Raw genomic sequence first — 14707 nt, 5'->3', positions numbered from 1 at the left:
CGCATGTCAGTGGTGGGACCAATTTCCTCTTTGGTTTTTCAAAAATGAAAATGCTTGGCTCATTTAAATATTAGCTACCGACTGTGTATTCTAGTCCTGAATGTGGTGGCATCTGGGTACAGCCGTCCTCCGATGGCTTGTGTTCTCATGGTGTGGTGCAGAGTGTCCTCAACACACATGGGATAGACCATATCTAGACCATATCTAGGGCAGGACTGGTTTGCAGTCTGGCCGGTCGGTGGCCTGGGCAGTGTGAAGAGAACAGGAATGCCGGTGACAGTGAAGTGCTGAGTGTGGATGCAGGCCGACTCCAGGAGACGCTTCCAGTAGCCCTGTTTCAGCCAGAGCTGGATGTTTTCCAGTGGGCAAGTTTGACTAATGGCAGGAGACTGCACAGAAAGTGACCCGGAGCCAGAGTTCTGGCCAAGACCCACGCAGCCTCTAGTGGAGGGAGGGTGGGACTGGAGTTCTGGAGGACCGTGAGTTGCATGGTGTGGTTTGAGTGGCTCTGAGCCTGACCACACTGCTAGCGTAGGCTCCGGGATGACAGATTTCATGCTAACATGGCTGAAAGTTGGATTCCTTGGAAGATCATATTTTAGTGTGGACTCTTCCAGTCTTGAGGGTGTTAGATCTTCCAGAAAGTTAGAATGTCTGCTTTAGCTTCTTTAGCTTCCCTTTGTTGCATGGAAAGAGCTAACTTCCCCCAAGTTCAAGTTCGAGTATCTGTTCTCCACTTTGAGTTTACCCCACTTATGTGCACTATAATGAGAACTAGTTAAGGTTTATTTATTTATTTATAACTGCCTCAATGAAAATTCAGTTGTTTTTAATGAGGGAAGACTTGTACATGAGCCATGTGTTGAGCTTTGGGCCTTCTGTAACGTGTGGGTTTCTGGGATCTTCTGCTAGTCACATTGTCCTGATGCTTGCGGATGACATGGCGTGCAATGCTCGCAACCCCAAGCCAGCCACGGTGTTCAGCCACAAGAACATGGAGCTCAATGTGTATGGAGACGACGTGGAAGTGGACTACAGAAGCTATGAGGTGCGTTGTCAGCAGGCGGGAGTCTGTCGCCATCTTCCTTCCGCCCTGCCTTAGCTGTCATTCAGCTTTGGGGGTTCACAGTACGGAAGTAGTGACACACGGATAAAACCCTGAATGCATAAAGTCAAGGACACTTACGCCAACTTTTTTAGCAGGAAATGCTTGGTTTTCATACTTGATCTAAAATTTCAAGTTCAGTAACTTTATTTGATAATCGAATTGTGGGAAACTCCACGATTAATGAGCCCTCTTCCTATTGCCCACTGGGGGGCTTTGTCTAGTCTGTGCCCCCAAACAGGGTTGTAAACTTACTGAACCATTTTGAGACTTTTTTCTTTTGCGATTTTTTTTAAAACAACTTGATTGCATGGTTCCCAGGCATGACTTTGTCAATGGCAGATGCTTTAGTGTAAAGGTTGGGCACACCTGTTTGCATGACACCACCTCAGATACGCTTCTGCTGTTTTACCCTTACTCAGTTAAAATGAATATGCAAGCTAAGAATGGCGTTATATTTCTTTCTTAGAAACTTAGCTTTTAATAGTTCAAGGCTGTTTGAAATTCGAAGCCATCTAGATAACCCTTGTTTTTTACCAAGCCCACTGAGAGTAGGAGACCGTCTCTGTGTGCGGAACCCTCTCTCGTCGGCTGTCAGGGCAGCTGTCCCAGGCCGAGGGTCCTTTAAAGGACGTTGTGTCTGTGTGTCTTCCATCCAGTGAGACTCACATATAGCTGCTCAGAAATGCTCTGTGGATTGAATGTCTATGTATGTTTGCTTTCTTACTTATTTGGTCATTTGAAAATGTAAAAACATTCCCTACCTTGTTAGCCAATAAGATCCAATTAAAACAATCAGCATTTTGCTGTATTCTGGGAAAGATTTTTCGCTAAACAGCTTGTGCATGTGTGTTCATAAATGTTTCCCACTCACGATTTTGGGGAAAATCCGTTGAAAAAAAGCTGACTGGATTTTCTGCTTTTTAAATTAAATATGGACAATATATGACTTAGCTGTCAACTTTAAATCTGTATTTTTTTTCCTACAACTTTAAACATTCCTCTGAAGAGCTCCAGACACCTAGAATCCCCAACTGGGGAGACCTGTTCTAAATGTGTTGGCAGTAGAAGAGATTTCGATGGAAATCTAAGTGACGCAGTGCATCCAAAATTAAATATACATAATTTGGCAGGGCTGGTGGTGATTGTGTGTGATTAACCTGTAATCGACCGAATGGTGGCATGGATTAGCTGCATGATTAACTAGTTATTCGTGTTTGTATTTCATGTCCTCCCAAAGAATTGCTTGTATAAATAAGTCAGTAAATTTAACACATAATATTAAAATTCTAAATTGGGAGTTAAATTATTTTACTCCAATGTAGCTTTTCTTTGTTAGTTTTTAGTACGAAGGTGCTTTTCTAGGTTGTGTCTTGCTGTGTCCCCAGTCTGGCTTTGAGGTTATGCTTCTCTTGCCTCAGTGCCCCCGTCACTACCCACATAACATGCGGGGTCACAGGCACACACCCCCACCCATCTCCCATGCCAGGCCATAGGCACACACACTCATCCCCCATGCCGGGTCATAGGCAGGCACACACACACACACACACACACACACTCATCTCCCATGCCGGGTCACAGCCACACACACACCCATCCCCTGTGCCGGGTCACAGGCACACACCCACACCAGGCCGTCTTTTACTTTTAGGAGCGCAGTCATGTGAAGGTGCATGCTTAGCTTTAGTAATCTAAAAGAATTGCACTATAATTTGTTTTCTGTTTCATTTTTAATTTTTGCTGAATAATATGTAGATAGGAGAAATGTTTTTAATTTCTTCAGGTTCAATTTTATCAAATTGCTCTCGTTTAGAAAAAAGTGTTTTTATTTTTTCAGGTAACCGTGGAGAACTTTTTGCGGGTGTTAACCGGGAGGGTGCCTCCTAGTACTCCTCGTTCAAAGCGTCTTCTCTCCGACGACAGAAGCAACATTCTTATTTATATGACAGGTATTTCAGAATTAGAGATCCCTAGTCGATTACGTTGAAACCCGCTGGAGCGGAGCCCCGTGGACAAGTGCTGAAGTTTAATTTAGCTAAAGTAGCACGGTGTGCCGTCGTTTATTCCCATGACACAGGGCTACTTGAAATGATACCAGCCTGTGTAAATGTCACAAGTGGAAAAATTCCCATCTAATGTCATGTGACAGGTGGGAGTCAAAACTGAAAGCGGACAAAGTCACCTGCAGACTCTGTGCCCAGGAAACATGGGTTAGTTTCATGTCTACACCTGGGTCCTGGCCCAGAACGTCTGGCAGTGTAGACAGGTGTTCTGCAGTCAGCGGTCCTCCTGGTCCCTCGTTGTGGAGGACAGTGCACGATGTTCCCTTTGTGTTGGTTCCGGGCTCTGCACAGAGCTCCTCTGCTCTGTCCCTTTCCTCAGTCTTCTGCCGCCATACCCCACTTCCTGTGTTGGCCTCTTGTTGGCCATCCTGCTCAAGGACTTACTAGAAGCTGCAGACCCGTCCCTTCTCCGCTGGACAATTTATAGTCTCCAGTGTTCCTGCTTTAGGATTAGCGTAGTGTAGAGCTCAGGCTCAGGACTGGGACTCTGCCTGACATCCTTTGTTCTGGTCGGGGTGAGGCTCATGAAACTGGTGAGCATGGTCCCAGTGTTCCAGTTTCTAGGCTAGCTTCAGTTAGGGTACTAGACTGCACACGTTACAGATTTTACATTTCTCTTCTGGATTTGTTGCCATTTTCTTGAAGATAACTCCAGCCATGAAGAAATTCAGTAGTTTTAACAGAGCCTGGCAGCTTGCTCTACTGGGTTCTGCTGCTTGTTTAGGGAGCGTGGCTTTGAGGGCCCTGTCGTCTCTGTGTGTCTTTTTCATCTTCTGAGTCTAGTGGTTGTGGAGAGATGAGCGAGCTTATAGCTTAAACATTCCTGTCCACTGTTTTACAGGGAAAGGTGCTGACGTCTGAAACGGGAATAGCTGGTAATTAGGATACTAAATAATAAAAGCTGCTGTGTTTACAGCTCTGCACACCATGAACTGTCTTCAGTCCCCACGTTTCCCCTTCAGCAGCCGGTGATTTTGGAGATTTCGGTGCTGCTCCCCAGAGCCTCCGTGCATAGTTGTGCAGCTCTTAACATGCACACAGCGCTTGGCTTGGTGCTAAGCAGCACCTGTAGTCTGGTGTGTTTTGACTGACTTGTGTGCCCTGCTGCAGGGATGTCCGTAGGAAGGGGAAATGCACCTTACCCGCAGAGCTCACATCACAGGGCCGGAACTGACCTGGCCTTTCCTCCTTCACTGCAGAGAGGAGGGCACCTTAACAGTCGGCATCAGGAGCCGCACCAGCCAGAGCGCTCCGCTGTGTACAGAGAATGAGGCAGAGATTAAGTTATTTACCTAAAATAGAACAGGCGGTAAGTGGCACAGCGAGGGTCTGCGTCCAGACAGACGGCTCTTTGATGTCACCTCCCCTGGCCAGCTCTAATGGATTGTGCTCAGTGGTCAGGGATGCAGATATCAGTTTTTATCTGAGACCTGCGCTTCCTAGTCATAATAGCGTGGAGCATACACTGAAGGGCCGGCGCACCAGGGACTGGGTGGTGTTCTTAGTCCTTTTTCACCAAAACGTGACACATTTGTATGGACGAGATAAACTTCAACATACTAGTGGAGGCCAGTGGAGTCATGTAACTGGATAATAGGAAACCTTAAAGAATGATACGAACTGCTCTTGTACAGTCCAGGCATTCTTGGTTTAGTTGGTGGGGAAAATTGAAGCTGTTTTCCAGTCCGTATTTTAGGTAGGAAAGTAGTATTAAAGCATTGCAAGAAAGGATGTACTGTGTATATCTGTGTGCTTTTATTCCTGCGTGTTTCTGTATGTGCCAGGAAATATGTCAGTGTTGTCTTTTTGGCTTTCTACAAGGTCACGGGGGAAATGGTTTCTTGAAATTCCAAGATTCTGAAGAAATCACCAACATAGAGCTTGCGGATGCTTTCGAGCAGATGTGGCAGAAAAGACGGTAATTAGCACCTCCTCACTCTGTTCCTTACTGTCTCCTGCTCTTTCCCACAGGGTGAGGTTGCTCATGCCCACTGGGCAAGTGCTCTAACTGGGGCTACACACACAGACCAAACAAATGATGCACTACTATCAACTTCCTGTGGGAGATGTGTGATTATTTTACATGATTTTAACTTGCCCTAATCGCTTCTTTTACTGTGAAATTGATATTTGTTATTTCATTGAACAGCACTTTGTGAAAGGAAAATTCAGTTATTTAACATGAATGAGTTGACTTGAAACATTTTTCATTTATCTGTTTATTTAGTGTGTGCATGTGTGCATTTGTGTACACGCACATACATGTGTGCACGTGTGTATATGTATGCACACATGTGTGCCTGTGTATACACACACCCTGCTGTGCATGTAGAGGTTAAAGGGAACTTGGGGGAGTTGGTTTCGTCCTTCCTCTATGTGGGTTGTGGGGACTGAACTAGGGTTATAGGTCTTGTTCCCCAGAGCCTTTTCTCACAGAGCCCTCCCACTGTCCCTGGATTGACTTCAAGGTCACATCTCCTGCTGTGTAGCTGGTTTGTTCTTGCCACACCTACTCCCGCAGTAGTAGAGTCTCACTGTGTCACCCAGACTGCCCTTAACCTCACGATCTTCCTGCTTCACTTGCCGAGTGGCTGAGTCACAGATGTGCCACTAAATTAGTGCATTATGTTTGATTCAGCCTCACTCAGTTTCGGGGCACAGGCAGACGCAGCCAGATTCTTTGCCGGAATACACGTGGACCGCCTCTAGACCAGCTCCTGGTGTCCTCTGGAACCTGACGAGCACAGACTGTCTGTCTGTTTCTGTTGGCATGGTGACCTTCTGAGCCCCAGCACATGGTCCACCCAGAGCACTCTAGGATGGCACGTGTAATCCAGCAGTGACTCCACCTCTCAGTGCAGTGTGAGTGTTGCGAGGCTGCAGCTACTTGGCAAGCACATTCAGGGAGGAGAGTCACTCTGGCCCACAGTCTGGAAGGGAAAGTCCATCTGTTTAAGAAGGCACAGTGAGCGGGGAGAGTCTGATGCTGTTGTCAGGGAGCTTGTGTTTGGCTTCGTCACATCCTGGAGGTTGAAGAAGCAGAGACAGGACCTGTGAGGGTTGCACTTCCAGCTGGTTGCCCTCTGCTGAGAGGCGGTGGGACCCTTGGGACTGTGCCTGAGCTCTCTGGGGTGAATGTGAGGGGGATGGCCGGGGCTTTCAGATTCTGAACTACAGAGATGTGACTATGTCACAGGCTCCTGCCACCACGGATGGAGCCAGTCAGCCCCTGTGCCTTCCCTCTGCTGGAGTGGAACTGTGAGCTCAAACAGACACCCTTAAGTTGTGTCTGTGGGACTTTATATCTCAGTGTGTCTGCAGCGCTTGCCTCTCCAGCCCTCCTGGGCATCGTTTGAGTGTGGTGACGGAGCCATACACGCATGTGTGTGAAATAGGAGCATCAGCAGAGCATTTGTACTCATATGTGCTCATATACAGAGTTAAGTTTCCAAGGAAACCTGTATGTCAAGAGGTTCTTAAATATTTGAGCTCTGAGTTGTGAGAGGAGAAGGCAGACACATGGAGACAGCTGTCTTGGGACATCACCTCTGTCCCCTTTGGAGCGCTCTCATGAGTAGAATTCTCTTACCTTTCAGCTGATAGGTGACTGAGGTTTACATTACTGAATCGTTGGAGGAATATTAGTGTATAGCTAACAGCATGATTCGGATTCTCCCCTTTTCTTTCAGCTACAATGAGCTGCTGTTTATTATTGACACTTGCCAAGGCGCATCCATGTACGAGCGGTTTTATTCCCCTAACATCATGGCCTTGGCTAGCAGCCAAGTGGGGGAGGATTCGCTGTCCGTGAGTGTTTCCCCTTTACTCCACGTGTTTTATGTGTGCGTGCTGTTGTTAGATGTTATAAACAGGAAGTTTTGATATTTCAAACAATTTGTCAGGATGCTCCTGTGTGATGAGTACTTCCCTCTCTCGCAGCACCAGCCAGACCCTGCAATTGGAGTCCATCTTATGGACAGGTACACCTTCTACGTCTTGGAGTTTTTAGAAGAGATTAATCCAGCTAGCCAAACTAACATGAATGACCTTGTAAGTATTCTATTGATTTTATTTCACATATTGGTGTGCTAGCTTTTCTGTGGTTCCTGAGGTCTGTTCTTCCCAGGATTCCAGTGGGTGCTGTGCTTGCATCATGGTGTGCCCTTTGGAACTTCAAAATTATGTTTATCTGTCTGTATGGGTGTGCATATATGTGCATGTGTGCAGAATATGTGTGCATGTGTGTGCAAATGTGCATGTGTGTGCATATATGCATGTGCAGAGGACAACTTGAGGGAGTCAGTAGGTTATGTCCTATGCGGGTCCTCTGGTCATCAGGTTTCGTGGCGTGTGCCCTTACCTGCTAGGCCATCCTGTTGTCTCCCAGTATAACGTTTAGCACACAGGGCCACCAGCTTTAACCCAGTCAGCCTCTATTCCTGGGTCCTTGACAACTTTGTTTTGTTTCTTTTTTACCTGCTGAGTATATTTTAAAAGTCATCTGTTCACCTTTTGAAGTTCTCACCATTCTGAGTGAGTTTAGCCGGGCTGTACTCTTCCAGGAAGGCCAACTGAGCTCTTTCTTGGATTTTATTTTACTCTCTTCGAGCTTCCATAGAACTCAGTTTCTCTCTTGTACCGTTTACCAGTCTGTCTTTGTTGATTTCAGGCACTGAGCGAAGTCTTTGTCATTTGACTTGAAGCTCTCGGAAGCTAGAGTTCTTTCCTTACATAGTTTTATAGCCTATAACTTGTAGTGGAATCTCTCAGCATAGCTTGAATTTAATTAAAATCCCCTTCTTTCCTGTGCTGTGCCCTTTCAGTTCGAGCAGCTTGAAGCTGCTGAGTTGGCAAAGTGAGAAGCTGCAGAGGGTGGTTATGTGATGACGTCACTCTTTCCACCTGCTTACACTGTGTTCATTCATCTGCACACACTGGTCCGGCCCTCCTGTCCTGCCCTCCCAGTGCCCGTGTCCTGCTAGTACAGGGCCGCTGGCTTAGGACGTTCCTTCTGTGTCTGATACATGTGGTCACTGTCTGTGCACACGGGCAGACACAGCTTCAGAAACGAGGATGACCGAGCAGATGGCTCTGTCCTTACTCTCAACCCAACTCTGCACTGGCCCTCACCGAGCAGAATCCCTTCGAGTGAGTTGTCAGTATTGACAGAATCCTGCCAAATCTTCTTTACGTATTGGACAGCTGTGGCTCGTTTTCCTTGACTGCTGTTAGTCAGATCAGCGCCCTTAAAGCACTGCTGTCCGTAGGCTTCCTTCTGAGACCAGGCACTCAGTAGGAAGGAAATGCGTGTCTTACCCAGGGTCTTATCTTTATAATACACTACCGTCTAGTGCACTGCTTTATGTAGTCAACGTTGTTTGTGTATGTGCTCATCACGATGACTAATACTGCTATTATTTTCAGTTTCAAGTTTGTCCCAAAAGTCTCTGTGTATCTACTCCTGGACATCGTACTGACCTTTTCCAGCGCGATCCCAAACATGTCCTGATAACCGATTTCTTTGGGAGTGTGCGGAAAGTGGAGATCACAGCAGAGACCATCAGCCTGCAGCGGGACCTGCCAGCCGTGGAGAGCAGGTATTCATCTCAACTGCTGCACAGGTAGCAGCTCCAGGCTCATGGTCTGTGAATTGTTATGAAACGTACTGGGCGGTGACGGTGTTTATGAGTAGCGTGGAGCTCCTCGCTGATCCCCACCCTTCACAGGCTGTGTGCTCTTCAGGTCATGGACAGACGTGTCAACATGGCTGGGAAACTGGTTGTGCTCGGATTGGGATGGCTTCCAAACTACATTGCCGTGTGCGATGTGCTAAGGCTTGAGATGCCAACAGCAGTCAGGCAGCCATGGGTTGCTGCTGGAGAGAGGCATTAGACAGACATAGCTGTGTAGGGCAGTGGTGGATGTGTATTTGGATGTGGGAGGCCAAGGGAAATTGGCTTAAGTTAGAGCTTTGAAATATTTACAATGCTCATTTTTTTTCCTGTAATTATTTTTGAAAGACAAAATGGAAGCGTTTGTGGGAACTATAGCAATGCCTTTTTCTAGTAGGTAACTCTCATCTAGAGCTGCCTGACATCAGGCAGGGCAGCTCACACTCCAGGGCCTTCCCAGATCACCAGGAGCAGCTGGCACTGTTTCAGGGATTTCTAGTTGCTGCACAGAAAGTGACAGAAACAAGTTAGAAATGCCAGGAGGACTTCCTGTGAGGTTTTAGGTAGAAGCTCAGTTCTTGATCTACAGTTCAAAGCCTTAAGTTTTTTTTTTCTTTTCCAATTTCTTATGGCTGTTGACTTATAAAACTCTGAAGGCTGCAGATAAGAGCAACAGAAATAATAATTTTATTAATTTTTTAGGTAGTAGCTTTAAAATTACTTTTGTAAAAATTGCTATGAGATTATTTAATACATTAGCATTATGTCTTTTACCAGATTAGTTTTAAAATTTCCCTCAACTTTAAACATGTGAAAGTCTTTTTACTCCCATTTAGCCACCTGAACACTGTATAATCTCCCTTGGGGACGAGGACATTTTTGTCCCTTACTTCTTTCTCCCAATGCTGAACTGTGTATATTGTAACTGGAAGCTGAAGAGGATTGCAGTGGGGTCGTAGGAAGTTTTGTTGTACGTTCTGGAAGAATGGATTTCTCCTCTTCAGTTTCCTTCTCTATTTGTTTGAAAGCAAAATTCTTAATGTTGACAATAGTCACAGTTTGTATTTAAGGATAAAACTAAGTTTTGCAATTGCATTCCAAAGTCTGTTGGCTTAGCGCGCCCTCTAGTGTTTGCAAGTAAGTTTTATTTAGGGTGTTGCTCTTTATAATGACTGGTTATAAACAGGGCCTCGTGGTGTTCGCTGGTGTCCCCGCCCTCCCGTCTGTTTGAAAGGTTCAAGCAGGAAGACTACACCCAAGAATTAGCTGTCCCTTGCAGCATAGCGAGACCTCTCTCAAAAACATGGCTGTTTCATTCATTCAGCTAACATGAGAATTCTGTTCCTGTTTTGCTCCAGGAGCTTTTACATGTATGAACAGGTATTACTATGTGCAGGTGCTATTCACATGCAAAGATGGCTGGCATTCTATGCAGAGAAAAGTTTGTCCGTCAGGAAGTAGATATCACAGAAAACCATGTTGTGATGGACATTTTTGGATATGCTATATATTTACTTTTTCAGATTTTAGACCAGCAATGTTAATACAGCATTACTAAAAAATGCTGGGTGCATTTTGAAAAACACAGCACATAGTGGAAACAGTGCACTGTTATTGGTTCAGATTGGCATTTTTATATTTCTGTGTAGTCTCGGCATACACCTGTAATCATACAGACTGAAATCGTTAGAATGTAAAACTAACTGGAATAGCTGTGAGAAGCAGAACTTTTATGTTTTCTGAAACTTAGGCGTGGTAAGGTGACATCATGAAGTGCAGTGAGTGGAGGAGTCAGTTCACTTCCCTCAGATGCTGTGTTTGCCTTTGTGTTGATATTTTATTTGTGAAATTCATGGATGTTGACCATGGTGATAATTTTTTATTAAAAAGACATATCATATAAATATATGGAAGCTTCAAAGGATAAAAATTATGAAACAAAGGATAATTTACTTAAGAATGCCTTTTAATGTATTTTTAGGATTTTGACAGATACATACAGTTGAACAACCATTTTAGTCTCTGAAGCTGAGTACTTTATGACTGTTCTCGCAGACACCTTGACTGCATTTGGTAGACCAGCACATCTGTGGTTGGCCTTTGGTAGGCCAGCACGCCCGTGGTTGGCCTTTGGTAGGCCAGCACGCCCGTGGAGCAGGCACTCCAGCACGTTTGATTCTGGCTCTGACCCTGATTAGCATGTTTGCATCTACATTGTTATGGGAGCGGCACCTTCTGATGGCTTGCCCACAAACTGTCCACTTACTAACCAAAGGATATCTCTCCCTATCCCAGATTTTGGAAATTATTTAGAAATAAATGCTATATACATTTTCATGTAGGTGGTAAGGTTTCTTTCATCTGAGTAATATCTGAGTGTGGGGTTGCCTATCCCGGGAGCTGCAGGCTTGACTTGGTAGGAAACTCTCAGCTGCTTTCTGAAGTCGCTGTCACTTTGTCATCCCACAGGAGATCATTCCACACACCCTTGTTCCTGACGTTTCCTTTTAGGTCTTCTAGGTAGTAATAGCTCATGGTGGTCCTATTCTGCATATTTAATGACTACAGATGCTGAGCATAGTTTTATTTACTGGTCATCAATACGCCTTTCATAAAGTATCTTTTGCTCATTTTTAAAACACTGATTTGTTTCCTCCTTAGATGACGACACTTCTTTGCATGTTCTGGATGCAGGTTCTTTTCCAGATCACAAAATGGTTTTTCTAGGTTGTGGTTTTCCTTTCAACTTGGTTCACTATGGTTGGTTTATCAACTTTCTCTATGCCTAGTAGATGCTGGGAGTCACTTTTCGCCTAACCTAAAGCCACAGGGACTTCTGGAAGTTTATGGCTCCCAGTTTATGACTGAATCTGGTCCATTTTCAGTCAGTCTATGAGGACGGCATGAGTAGTGGTTGACATTCGTTTTGCTCATGAGTCAGCTTGTTGGTGTCTTGAAGAAGCCCGCTGGGGTTTTGATTGAGATTGCTTGACTCTGTTCATTTGGGGTCTACAATCTACAACAGTGGGTTCTACAGTCTGTGAACGTATCCCAACAGTCATTTGGATAGCTGTTTTCTAGGTTGGTTGTACAGTTTAGTTTTCTGATGATCCTTTGTTTGGGGGGTCATGTTGACTCTGGTGTTGCTGAATCAAACCCCCCAGAACCTCCAGAAGATTTCTCTTTTGACCAGATACAGACAGCTTGACTCCACAGTCACTCATGCAAGTGACTGCCGTATCTATAATTCACCATATGTGTTCCAGCAAATGTGTATTTACAGGGATGTCTCTCATGGAGACACCTGAGTGTCGGGTAAACTCATCCCGAATATTGTGGACTCTGTGATTGCACTGCTCCCTGCATGCTGCTCGTAGTGTGTGGGTTAGACTGTGATGCTTCACTGTAGGACGGGTGAGATGCTCCAGTCACCACCGGCAGGGTTGGTCCCTGACATACACACAAGTCTCTGGTGGCTTATATATTTGCTCACTGTGTATAGATTTAGAGCTAGAGATATAAATATGGAGTTCTGTATCACCTTCAGCGTCTTACTTGGCCATCTGTTTTATTATCTTATGACAGTTTGCCTCTTTAGTTTTCTCAGAATCTGTTAGAATGGAGCATGAGGAATAGGGGTTTTGTTTGATTTATTAAGTTACAGACTAATATTGAAGTTATCCATTTTGTCATTTTGCAAACATAAAATTCTTATAACTTCAAAACGCATTGATCGTTTCATAAACTTTTTAGTAATTTATTTACCACGTACAGAGAACTGAAGCCCACAGGGATTGCCTTGAGACTTCTGAGACAGTAGTGTGCGTGCAAACAGTGCAGCTCCATGTGGCTGTTCCTCTTCCTGGAAGTTCAGCGTGAGCAAGGGGAAGTAGCAAATACCCTGTGTGCCAGAGTTACAGACTCCACGATTAACATTTCAGACTATGTCAGAGCAAGCTGAGTTTTCTTAGAGCATTAACTGTTGAGATTTAAAAATGTGAAATTGTGTTCATTCTAAAGTGGTGTGATTGCTTATATATCACTGGCGTCTGTCCGTGGGTGCTCAGAGGGTGAGTGTCTGATTTAATCACAAGATCACTAATGCTTCTTTCAGACTTTAGCCTCTGTTTCCTGACACTCCTGATTGTCATATTAATTATGCTACTGCTCAACCCAGTAAGTTAAGCCTGGGTTAATTTTTTTTTTTGCATGATGCAGGGAATATTACAGCTTAATTACCACCCAGAGTGTGTTCCTGGATGCAAACCCCAGCACTCGCTCACCAGCTGCATGGCCAGGGGAAGGCTGTGCCAACTCTTCTTAGTCTCTGTGGCTCTGTCTCACACGGTCGCTAAAGAGTTAACTTTGCCCGCACTTACGGAGCCAAAAGCAAGAACTGCTTCACACATAGCTAAGTCGCTTGGTGGTGTTAGCACTGGGAGGCTGATCACAGGCACCATCAGAGAATAACTGTGGTTGCAGTGGTGTCTGCCCCATTCCGCCATTTGTTTGACCATCTGATCTGTGGATGTTGACGCCATCTGGTCATTTCCTGTTTGAGAACTGGATTCTTTGCGCCAGAAGATGGCAGCAGTGTTTCGTGTTTGTGTATGAGTACCAGACCTTTCCAAAAGTACCAGAGATTGAGGAAGATTGGAGCTTTAAATAAAATGATGCTTCCGTCCTCACCTTGCTGAAGACAGCAAGACTCTTGATACTGAGTTGTCTGTTCAGAAAAGAATGGTAGGGATGTCTCTGTGTGTAAATTGGTTGCCATAAGAAGCCTAGCAATGCATATTTTTTCATGTGTGAAAGCGTTATCTATAGGATACTTTGGAATCACCACATTTTAGCAGCTTTTAATATATTACTTTGCGTATTTGTTAATTACTTGAAAAAGAAATTGGAGGTCAAAAAACCATAGGATGTTTGTTTGAGGACTGTTTGTAATAAATAATATTTATTGTAATAAATAATAAACCATCTTTAATCTTTAACTTTAAAAGCAGATTGGAATTTTAAAAGGTTTAATTTATAAAATAAATACTGGGAATACAGTCTTTAGGAGATGCAAGAGGCAGAAGCTAGAATAACAATAACAACAGCAATAATAATAAAATAATAATAATATCAACTTAGAACCCTGGTTTAGGAAATGAGATAGTAGTGTGCCTTTTCACCAGGTCTCAGGCTGGCACTTCCAGACCTGCTGTTCTGGTGCTAGGAATCCCCCAAGGCCGCATGGCACAGGGGAAAGGCATGGCGAGAATGCAGCATTTTGGTCTACTCGTTTGCTCTCCTTCAGACACCACTGGGTGCTGGGGCCTGGACTTGGGCCCTCTGCAAGAGCAATATATATTCTTAACCAGCGACCCCTCACTCCTGCCCATGTACCACACGTTCCTTGTCTCTTCAGCTACTTATGGACATTTGGACAGCAGAGAGGTGTGTGCAGGTGTCTCTGTGGTGGGAGTCCTAGGCCTGTGTGTGTGTCCATGAGCAGGACAGCAGAGAGGTGTGTGCAGGTGTCTCTGTGGTGGGAGTCCTAGGCCTGTGTGTGTGTGTGTCCATGAGCAGGACAGCAGAGAGGTGTGTGCAGGTGTCTCTGTGGTGGGAGTCCGAGGCCTGTGTGTGTGTCCATGAGCAGGACAGCAGAGGCATGTCACAGTTCTAGTTCTGTTGTTTGGGGAGGAGGGTCAAATCTCCAGACATTTCTGAATAAGTGCTGTGGTTTACAGTTTACACTCCCACTAACAGTTAGACATTTTTTGTCACTTGAATTCTTGATAATGGCGATTCTCACTGATTTGAAATGGAATCTTAAAGTGGTTTTAATCTGCATTTCCCTGATGGTTGAGGATGTT

The 14707-nt window shown here is 44.9% G+C and overlaps 1 protein-coding gene across 2 annotated transcripts in view; it reads left to right on the top strand.

Moving 5' to 3' along the window:
- Pigk (phosphatidylinositol glycan anchor biosynthesis class K) overlaps nucleotides 1-14707 on the top strand; it is a 62909-nt gene that overhangs the window by 18045 nt on the left and 30157 nt on the right. The window contains exons 4-9 of one of the 2 annotated variants that reach the window (XM_050149491.1): nucleotides 913-1048; nucleotides 2946-3057; nucleotides 4993-5089; nucleotides 6861-6978; nucleotides 7111-7221; nucleotides 8596-8768. In XM_050149491.1, coding sequence (XP_050005448.1) covers nucleotides 913-1048; nucleotides 2946-3057; nucleotides 4993-5089; nucleotides 6861-6978; nucleotides 7111-7221; nucleotides 8596-8768 — 747 coding nt within the window. The remainder of the gene's footprint in view (nucleotides 1-912; nucleotides 1049-2945; nucleotides 3058-4992; nucleotides 5090-6860; nucleotides 6979-7110; nucleotides 7222-8595; nucleotides 8769-14707) is intronic. The other variant, XM_050149492.1, reaches the window with a different exon arrangement.

The sequence above is a fragment of the Alexandromys fortis genome, unplaced genomic scaffold, assembly GCF_014885135.2.
Source record: "Alexandromys fortis isolate MF-2015 unplaced genomic scaffold, M_Fortis_MF-2015_v1.1 scaffold_68, whole genome shotgun sequence".
In the NCBI taxonomy this organism is placed as follows: domain Eukaryota; kingdom Metazoa; phylum Chordata; class Mammalia; order Rodentia; family Cricetidae; genus Alexandromys; species Alexandromys fortis.
This window is presented reverse-complemented; position numbering and strand designations above follow the sequence as displayed.